At 42.1% G+C, this 10,425-nt stretch overlaps 1 protein-coding gene across 2 annotated transcripts in view; it reads right to left on the bottom strand.

Moving 5' to 3' along the window:
• Positions 1–1,086: 1,086 nt before the first annotated feature.
• ttc28 (tetratricopeptide repeat domain 28) overlaps positions 1,087–10,425 on the bottom strand; it is a 124,099-nt gene continuing 114,760 nt past the window's right edge. The window contains exons 26-35 of one of the 2 annotated variants that reach the window (XM_042509420.2): positions 9,964–10,211; positions 9,452–9,576; positions 8,039–8,116; positions 7,791–7,950; positions 7,037–7,113; positions 6,039–6,062; positions 5,773–5,902; positions 4,899–5,006; positions 4,187–4,826; positions 1,087–3,721 (exon numbers count right to left, since the gene is read on the bottom strand). In XM_042509420.2, coding sequence (XP_042365354.2) covers positions 2,647–3,721; positions 4,187–4,826; positions 4,899–5,006; positions 5,773–5,902; positions 6,039–6,062; positions 7,037–7,113; positions 7,791–7,950; positions 8,039–8,116; positions 9,452–9,576; positions 9,964–10,211 — 2,665 coding nt within the window. In that variant the 3' untranslated portion in view covers positions 1,087–2,646. The remainder of the gene's footprint in view (positions 3,722–4,186; positions 4,827–4,898; positions 5,007–5,772; positions 5,903–6,038; positions 6,063–7,036; positions 7,114–7,790; positions 7,951–8,038; positions 8,117–9,451; positions 9,577–9,963; positions 10,212–10,425) is intronic. The other variant, XM_088070674.1, reaches the window with a different exon arrangement.

The raw sequence follows: 10,425 nt of genomic DNA, 5'->3' as shown, positions 1-10,425 counted from the left end.
CGGCCAATAATTATAATAACGATCACCCCAAACATACACGAGAGTTCAATAATAATAATAATGATAAAAATAAAAAAACATAAATTACAATACACACATATATATATGTGTGTGAGTGTGTATGTATATATATATATATATATGTAATAATCAGAATCATCCCAAACATACACGAGAGCACAAAAAATAATTTTGATAATAATATTAAAAAATATAAATATATACATAGATAATAATACATATAAATAAATGAATATATATACACACACACACACACATACACATAATATACACATGATATATACATATGTTTATGTATATATAAGATATATTTATAATATATATCACATAGAACAATAGTTATGTGTGTATATATATATATATATATATGTAAAATGATCAATAAATATCTTAAAATAAAAATACGTTTTTGTAATAGTCTAATTTTTCGAAACCCCTGATGTGACCTGGATATTTTTTACTGCTCCTTCATCTTTTTATTATTTATTCATGTAGTTATTGAGAAGTGATGAATGTGTGTGGATTGTATTTTTAACTGCGGCACCTTACCAGAGTAGCACTGAATTTTGCTGTATGTTGGATATATAATAAAGACATTCTATTCTATTCTATTCTATAAATATAAATCAATATATAAAATAGAAATACAGTAATAGACAATTAGCACTGGTGTGTGACTATGGAGATTATAATATGGATAATGTGTTGAGTGTGTTTTTATTTTTTTCCAGCTGTTTTTTAGGACATTTTTTTTTTCTTTTTAGTCTCAGGTAATTTTCTTGTAACTTTCTTACAAATTTTTTTCCATGTCTTGGTAAGTTGCTTGTTGCCTTCTCTCCATGTTTTTGAAACAAATTAAGCCAATTTGCTCAGATTTTGAAGGGTTAAAGCAGTAAAAACACTAATAAAATAAAACAGTTTCACTTTTAAAAAAATCTGTTTTTTTTTCAGAAGTTTTCGTTTTTTATTTAGTATTTATTTTTTCATTTTATTTGATTTAATTTGTGTATTATTTCATGTTTATTACACGTGAAAAGAGAATTGATTTATGTCATGAAAGCAACACAAGGAAAGGGACATTTTTATTTGTCTTGAGAATTGAGATATTTCTAAATAGGAGTGTGGCACCGCTGCAAAATTGTACATCAATAAGTCACCGACACACTGAACAGCAAGAGGTACCATGCTGAAAATCACACGTAAAACCAAATCTCCAAAAATATCAAAATGTTTTCCTCACGTCCTCCTTTAATTGTCTTTATAAAATGTATAATAATGACTGGAAAACACAGTTTACTTTACAAAATAAATGACAACAGTAAGCATCGATAATATTGACATTTAACAATAATTATTACACGATAAATCAAGATCAAATTCAGGTCAACTTGCACAAATATAGCGAGCATTTAGGCTGTAAAATCCTTTTCTCAGGCGGTCAGTCGACAGGCTGCGGGTACAGTACATGGAGGCATTGACACACATGCTCTCTCGTCAGTCAAGAAAACACCATTAAAGGGAAAGTTCATGTTTTTTTTAAAGTGGGGCTGAATTGGTAACTTATCCGTAGACACTGTAGTCGATGGCAGTCGGCACATGCTCAGTTTAAAGAAGCAGGCTGGAAAACCGACAGAGAAGTTAAGTAATGTACTGCTTTGCTTTGGGGGGCACTTCTGCAAAATGAGGATTTTAGGACATTTCTAGGATTTAAGGACAATTCTAGGTTTTTAGGATATTTCAAGGAAATAAGGACTTTTGTAGAAGCGAAGGATATTTCTAGGATTTTAGATTTCAGTTATTTAAGGACATTTCAAGGACAGACCTAGGATTTTAGGATGTTTTTAGGATTTTTTAAAAACTTTTTTGTAACTAATTTCCATGTACATTTCTTCTACTATTTTCTAAATTCTTAAAAATGTTTTGTTCATTTCTTCTTTCGTTGTTAATTGCCTCCTTCCCATGTTTTTGAAAGAAATCGAGCCATTTTGTTGAGATTTCGAAGGGTTAAATGCCAAAGTCACTCAATAACACAACAAGCTAACTGTGTAAGAAGAGTAGTTCCTGTTTCCAGAAATGTTACATCACTGTTTTTCCAAATGGAGACTGGCTTTGAAGAGAGCGTCTCATTTTCCTGTTGGAAATCACTGTCTGACATCAAGGTAAAGCAGTAAAAACACTATCAATATAGCGTTCACTTGAACTTTTTTTAGGTGGCGACAACACGTTTTGCTGCTGTCCCCGTCCACAGCGATACATTACCTAACTTACACGTCAGACTCCTGTCTGCTTCTCCACACTGGGGGGCGTGTCGACTGCCATCTACTGTATGTAATAAACTGACTATGAATAAGAGCCTCATACAAACCCACTTAAAAAAATCTGAACTATCCCTTTAAAGCCAGAGACTCAACACTTGTGTAAGAGTCAGTTTGTCCTTCCAGCTCTCCCCAGAAGAAGGCACAGTCATCACCTTTAAAACATCCCTTCACAAAAAGTAGTGACGTGTAAAATCACCGTCAGTATCAAAGTTTTTTTTTAATCCTCAGCAGGTATTGCTAAAAATGTAGCTGACAAACGGACAGCTTCTGTCATAGTACAAACACCAAGAATCAAACATCTCAACTCTCAACATTTGGAGGAAGGAAAAAAATGTCCAGGTGAGAGGAACTTGTATCCGTTCCCAGAGGGAAGTTTGATGCCTCCTTTTGAAGGAGGAGGAGGAGGCGGAGGAGGTTTAGCCGCCAGTTTTTGGTGACCGTTTGGTCTGTCGCCGGCGTCCTCAGATCCCTCCACGTGTTTGCAGACGGCGTCATGTCGAGGGGAGAGATTGAGCAAACCCAAAACGTCTTTCTGAACTGTACTCATTTTTTTGTTCCCTCCTCGGAGTAAACTGGCCGGGCAGGGCTCGTCCTGTTTCTGTCCCGCCCAGAAGGTTTTTAAGTTATGGATGGCCTGGACTTTGTTGTCCCGTTTCGACTGGTTGAGTTCGGGCGTGTTTGCAGGGCTGGAGGAGGCCGAGACGGATCCCGTAGAGGAGTAGGAGAGCGCCGGCGACGGGGCGCTGTCAGAGTGTGCAGGAGAGATGTGGGCGGTGTAAGGTGAGGTAGGGTATTTCAGTTTGAGCTGTACGTCCGGGGAGGCGGCGGGGAAAGGCGAGCCCTGCTGCTTCACAGAGACGGATAAAGACGGAGAGGAGTGAGCCGGGCTGTTGTAGCCGGAGCTGATTTTCTGCAGCGACGAGGAGCGGGACGGAGGTTTAGGTCGAGTCGGAGGAGGCGTGGAAACAGAAGGAGAGAGCGGGGAAAGAGACAGAGAGAGAGGAGAGGAGCCGGCCTTCAGACTGGATCTGCTGGGCGGTCTGCTGAACGCGCTGGTCTCAGAGGGCTGGAAGCCTCGTGCTCCTCCGCTGGGAGTCAAAGTCGGGGTTGTGGGAGTCGACAGAGACGGCTGCCTGGCCTCCTCTCTCCCCTCTGCTCCCCTCAGGGTCTTCCCTCGGATGTTGGCCTTCTGCAGGCTCTCCACAGCCTGCATGTGGCTCTGCGTCTCCTCCAGGATCTTCTTGGCCAGCTCCTGAGGATCCAGCTGTCCCGCAGGACCCGTCCTCTCCTCCTGAGACTTGACCGTGCTGTCCGTCTCCGTGCTGGACTGGTCCGACTCAGAGCTGCTGCCCTTCCCTTTGCCCGTCCTCTGAGGAGATGAGCTGCAAAAAATGAACAGAATATTTACAGCGAGAATAAAGTTAGTTAATGAGCTTGACTATAAATGACATTATACATTATCACTTTCATAAATAACTTATATTATCACCTGATTTAATGTTTAAAATATCAGAAAGACCACAAAATGCAGAGCTGATGTAAACTGATATTAAAAAAGTGTCGTGCATTTTCTGCTTAACGAGCCAAATTATTAAAAAATTATTTAAAATTATATATATGTCATATTTTAACATATTTTATCTGTTATATCAAAGATGATCATTTTTCTTGCATGATTTTGTTTTTTTTTAAGTGTATTTGTATAACTATTGCAGGAGGAGCCCGAAATCAAAGATTTTCATGCCAACAAATACTTCTCTGTGATTTCTGAGCACACGACAAAAGATAAGTTGAAAGTCTGTTTTCATCGATTCTGTGCATTTTTCGAACAATAACTCCAAACTTACATTTCCTGCTTTGGTTTGGGGCTGCTGGGAACCTTCAGGGGCAGCGGCGCTTTAATCGGCGATGTCGGCGTGCTGATGCTTCCCTTGGAGGAAACTGTGACCGGGTACCCATGACCCCCTGCAGACCCCCTCCCAGCTCCTCCTCTGCCGTGTCTGTGTCCCGCAGGAAGTGGCAGCGTGTCGCACTCCCTCCTCCCTCGTCCTAACGGCTCGCTGCTGATGATGGAGTACCCCTCGTACTCCTCCTCCTCCCCCTCTCCCGCCAGTCCTCCTCCCTGACCGCTCAGTCGACCTCTAGCGAGGCCGCCAGAGGGGCGATTCGAGGCGTAGAGCCCCCCTCCGCCTCGAGATCTATCCAGCTCCTGCTGATGCGACGAGCGCTGGCTGATGATGTCACTTCCCGCAGGTTCGGGCCGGGACAGGAAGCTGAGGGAGGAGGCGAGGGAGCTGAGGCTGTAGACGGAGATGGCGTCGCAGGAGAGGTTGTCGGGGCAGACCGGGGGTAAGAAGGAGGGCTGAGGGGGGTAGCAGCCGAAGGAGATGGGTAAGGAGTGAGGCTGGGAGGCGGACTGGGAGGAGGACAGAGACTCCAGAGACGAGGAGCTGTCCATGCTCAGCCGCTTGGGGAGCTCTGTGGAGTCTGAAGGAGGAGAAACGTTAGAGAGGAGCAAAGAAGAAGATTTGATTTTTAAAAAATCTGCATGATTCTCACCGAAGAGCGCCAGCAGAGACTGCAGCGCAAAGTGCATGATGCGTCTGCTGGCCTGCTTCCCCGTCTTCAGCACCACCTCCTCCTGACCCACCTCACACAGATCGAAACCTGAGACACACACGGCGTCACCGAGTACACACACCGCACTTCAACACCACTCTGAAGTACTTTACTTTCCATTTAACGGAAATTAAATTAAAATGAATGAATCCTTTAAAGAGATCCGCACACCAGGAAGCTCCAATTAAAGGATTTTATTCTGGAAAACAAGTGATTGTTTTTCGGCAAGTCTGAGGGAGAATAAACTGGCTCCAAACATACTCGTTTACAGTAAAATCCTTTACTGGGAACTTCCTGGTGTGCGGATTTCTATCTATTCATAATGTTCATCTTGGATCCAGCACCCACTGAGGGATGTGTGTCTTAATTTGAGTTAACCCTTTGAAACCTGAGCAAATTAGCTTAATTTATAAGAAATGGCCCGAAAATTAGCAAGATATTAATAAGACGTTACAAGAAAATTACTAGAAAATAGGATAAAGAGAAATCTAAAGTAAAAATAAACATAAAAAAAACAACAAGAAAATGATCTCAAGAAAGTGCCAAAGAAGTATTTTTGTTCTTATAAAAAGTATTATTTTCTTTTCTTCTTTCCTTTTTTTCTGTAACATAATTTTTTATATATATAATTAAGAAAACTGTATATATTGTAAATATTGTAAATTGTGAAGAGAATCGAAATATCATTTTCTGGACATTTTTCTCTCATGTTTATTATTTCCATATATAGTCTTTGTTTACCATTTTTTGTTTACTATTGGTTTTGTTCATTTAACTTGAAAAATGCTAATAAAAAAATATGATGATGACTCACCGAGTGCGGCCAGGAACTCGTGGCAGCCGGGAAGCCTCCAGAGCTGCACGCTTATCGACACCTGAATGGGAGCCAGAGAGAAGTCCTGCTCTTTGTCTCCGGACTGCAGCTGAACCAGAACCTGGTGGAGCTTCACAGAAACAGAGCAAAGATCATTACGGCTGAACTGTGATGCCGCAGAAAGTTTGTTTTTCTCCGATTACGCGAATGCACAACAACTCTTTTTCTGTGTGTGTCTGCTTTCACTTTCTCTGTGCGAAACTTACCATTCCCACCATGCTTTTAACCGCCTTTGTGAGGTGTGTTTGAGAGAAGAGGAAACACAACTTTAGTGGTTTATTCCTGCTGTAACTGTTGGGTTTGAGTCACTGCACACTCATGCATGGAGATGGTACCAAAACGCTGTATGGAGAGCTGAACAGTGATGTCACTATGGGTCTGTGTTACTATTAAACACGAGCTGGATGTCATAAATGAAAGCAAAGTGAGCAGTGACATGTCCTTTTAATTATGTTTTACTTGACCACGTAAGATGCACACTCAGTAAAAGCAACAACACACATGCATGTAAGAGTGCAATGTTGATTAGTTGGATTTTTTAAAAAAGATTTTCACAATAAACCTCTCAGTTGCCAAAATCCAGACGAGAAAAGCTCAGAGTGAGCTCATAAAAATGTTGAATAACTCATGCGTGTCGCCTTTTTAGCTGGAGAAACTTCTGTGATTTATTTAAATAACCAGTGCAAGACTTGAGCTTGTGATGGAGTATTTGAGAGAGGCGCACTAGTGAGATGCACACGGAGTAATCGTGAATTTTAGAGCTCCATGTGAAAGCCAATATGTTTTTATTAATCTGCCTCTAGTCCAAAAATGATCGAATAAATCAGGGGGAAATTTAGTCCACAGTATTGACTTCTTCTTCAATCGTAGACACTCGCAAATCAGCAACATCGTAAACAGCAAGATGCCTGATACGCGTCCAGAAGCACGCCAAAAATCGGACACGGCTGTGGATCATGGGCCTGATGCAGAGGAGGCATCGCAGCATATGCGGGAAAAGATACCGGAAAAGATTTCCGGTCTATCGATAAGTGATTTGAAGTGGCACTGACTTAAAGAATTATTGCTGCAGGTTCAACTCACGAGACGACCAAAGTGCTCAGAGGGAGCTAAAACTTGGAGTATTTTTATGTTTTTGTACTGTGAGTATTTCTTCCACCAGTGGGATGAGTACCTGTGTCACTACTACACAACATGTCAGTACCTTATGAATGAGCTGCTCTCCGGCTTCAGACACTGTGACCAGTTTACAGAGAGCCTGCAGAGCTGGAGGAGTGAGACCTGAGGACGGACAGAGGGGACATTACAAGACAGATTTCACATCCGGACCACGAGATATATTTACCGTGAAACTTCAGTTAATAGCCTGAGAAATTACCTGACAAAAAAAAAATCTGTAAATAAAAATACTCTTCTGAATCTAGTAATCTTTTTTTTGCGTCTCTGTTGTTCACTATAAAACTGTCCTCATTGGTGTTCATGGTTTAAGTAAAATTAACTGAATGATTGGATTGTAGAGAATCTTAATAAGCTAATATTGTAAGTAGTATGTCCATATCGACAAAAGTTTAAACATTTATATTTGTATGTGTGATCTAAGCAGCTAACTAACATTAACTCCAGCAGGTCACCAACAACTCGGTTTTACACATCCAAAGATCTTCTATAAAAATGAACTGCATGGTAACCATGGTAACCAGAGCGAGCCTCTAATAGAGACAGGCCTTTATTTGTCAAAATGTGTCGCCACACTGAGCTAGTAAATGGGACTTTTAATTGGACTAGGCTTTTATTTGAATTTTTACGGTACTTTTTGTTTAGTTTGGGTGATTCGTTATGCAGCTAATATAGTCAGATTTTGGAGTTGCATGCTTCTGCATCCTGTAGGAAATAAACAGCTCATTATTAACAGGGTGATGGACATGAGAGACGTTCAGAGAAGGAGAAAGCTGCGTCACCGAGCAGAGACTGCAGAGTGGTGCTGCACTGCTGCAGCCGATCCCCGGGGTCTGACGTGGGAAAGAACACCGCCGCGGGGAGACCAGCACCGCCACCGGAGAAGTCCAACCGGAAACCCACCGCAGACAGGAGGGCCTGCCACCCGGGCACCCCGCCGACCTTACCCCGAGGACAGAGGACACATGAGCGGAGGACACACGCGGGCTGACATTTAAAGACAAAGAGACAAAGAGAGCAGCACACACACCTTGTTCTCGACGCTCTGTTGGGACGTGTACATGGCGTTACACTGGCCGCTCTGAATGCGCTGCAGAGACTTCTCCACCTGGAGAGAGAGAAAGAGTTCAAACACTCGCCTTCTGTCTGTGTTCAACAACAGGCCACAGACCGCTCAACCAAGTATTAGTCCTGGTCCGTGCATGTAAAATAAGGTATCACAATGGTAGTCTTTGTTATGTTGACCCGTATGAAACGTGAGCAAATTGGAGATTTTTCTTAAAAACATGGGAATGAGCAAATTAAGAGGAAATGACCCAGAAATAAGCAAGAAAAAACAAAAAGTACAAGAAAATTACCTAAATATTAGCACAAAAAGAAAAACTAAACCGGGAAATGAGTGGATGTTTTTGTCATATTTGAAGAAACTCTGCCAAAGTGTTCCTGAGATATCACATTCACGAGAATGGGACGGACAGATAGATGGACGGACAGACGGATGGACGGACAGACGGATGGACGGACATTGCCGCCACAGCTCTCCCCAGCACGGAGGCTTAGTAAAAGTTGTTTGTTGCTTTTGTCATTTAAAAGTTGTGATGCTTTATTCCAATAAAGCATCCAGCTGTTGGGTCCAGATTTCTCCTTCGTCATTTGTGGTCCACATATAACGGAAACGACCACATCATTTGACAAAATGTCCACAACACGTGCAATGAGACAATACAAGACTAGAGTGCATGAAGTTTAAATCACGGGTAGCCTGATGGGTTCGGAAGGCATGTTTTCTTTAAAATTTTGGAGATTTATTTTTTTCTTTTTAAATTTTGGGTAATTTTAAAAAACGTAAACATTTTTTGGGATTTTTTTTTTCTTTAAACATTTTTGATGGACTTTTTAAAAACCAGGGGGCAATTTTCTTTTGCTCTAAATTTTTTTGACACTTTTTTTTCCCCCCAAAATGTTTTTGTCAATTTTTCAAGAAAATATGCCTTTCAAATTACATGCCCGCTGAGATAAAAATCAGAAAATTTAAAAACAGAAATGATGTTAGATTTACAAATATCCAATGGTCAGTTTTTCACAAACTTGACCTGGTTGCGAGTCACTTGTGATTAATTCAGACCCACGACCCCCCAGCTGGGAACCACTGCTCTATTCTACATTAGAGGTGTAAAAAAATATGGCCTGTGAGCCAGAACCGGCCCACCAAAAGTTTCAGTTTATCCCACTGGATGACATTGCACACCTGATATTGATTCACTCGTGAAGTCTAAGAGGTATCAGAGCCACAGCTCCAAATCTGGAACTTTGTATCGACTGCATGTTTGTAAGAACGATAACAACAAACACAACGCCGGCTCTCACAGATAAACACTTTTCTTATTTACTGTGTGCAAAAACCAAGTGTTTCACATAGAAACCAGCGTCAGCGTTCCCTCACCAGGTGCAGCAGCACTCTGAGGGCGTCCCTGGCTCTCTCTGGGTACTGCAGGATCTCTGCCAGGGCCTGTCCAACCAGAGACATGGGACTGTTCAGCTTCACATCGCTGCCAATCAGCATGTAGCCTGCAGAAAAACACACAAACACTGAGATACTAAAAACATGCAAACATCAGATTATCTCATTTTAGTTTCTTTTTAAGGCGCTCAGCATGCATTAAAACGAGTAATGCTGCACACAGTCCGAGCTCATCTCTGCAGAAAACGTGTCCCAAAAGAAGAGGGCTGTAATTTGGACTTCGATGTGCAGAATTAAGAATCACAAATCTTCTGCCGGTGAAATACGGCCTTTCATCTGCGGCTCAGCAGCTAAAGGAAACTCCTCTCTTTTCTTGCACACTGAAGAACTGATGGAAATGTTAATTAGTTTTTTTTTTTCCTAAAATTTAAAGGACCACTCTACAACTGTAACGCGGGGTTAAGTGTTCCTTAAACGTGTTGGCGTGTGCTCACCGGCCCAGTTGGAGGGGTGTGAGAAGTGCTTGCTGCTCTGCAGAGTCTTCATGGCCTCCGTCAGAGCCGCGCTGGCTTTGGTGCCGTTGAGGAGAGCCGTGTAGAAGGTGTGTGTGAAGAGTTTGGAGGCAGCTATCGGCACAGGCCACAGGGACACGCACACACACTGGACCCCCGCAGCCAGGAGGGCCCGGGTCAGACCCACCACCCCGTCAGCCGTCACCCTGCTGCTGGACTCCGGGTACAACCTGAGGACACGGAGGGTCAGAGGTCAGCTGGAGCCTAAAAACGTAAAATCTTTAATACGGGGAGATGAAACTGGCTCTGCTTAGGGGCCACTTTTACAAAATGACAGGAGGCCAGGGGCCAGTCACAGCGGCCCCAGACATGCTTCTAGGATTTTAAGTCATTTCTCAGGTTTTAGGATATTTCCAGGACTTCAGGTTATTTCATAGATTTTAG

Source organism: Plectropomus leopardus, chromosome 20 (assembly GCF_026936395.1).
Source record: "Plectropomus leopardus strain MGB_pleo_1.0 chromosome 20, ASM2693639v1, whole genome shotgun sequence".
Classification (NCBI taxonomy): domain Eukaryota; kingdom Metazoa; phylum Chordata; class Actinopteri; order Perciformes; family Serranidae; genus Plectropomus; species Plectropomus leopardus.
Note: the sequence above shows the minus strand (reverse complement) of the source record. Positions and strands in the feature narration are given on the sequence as shown.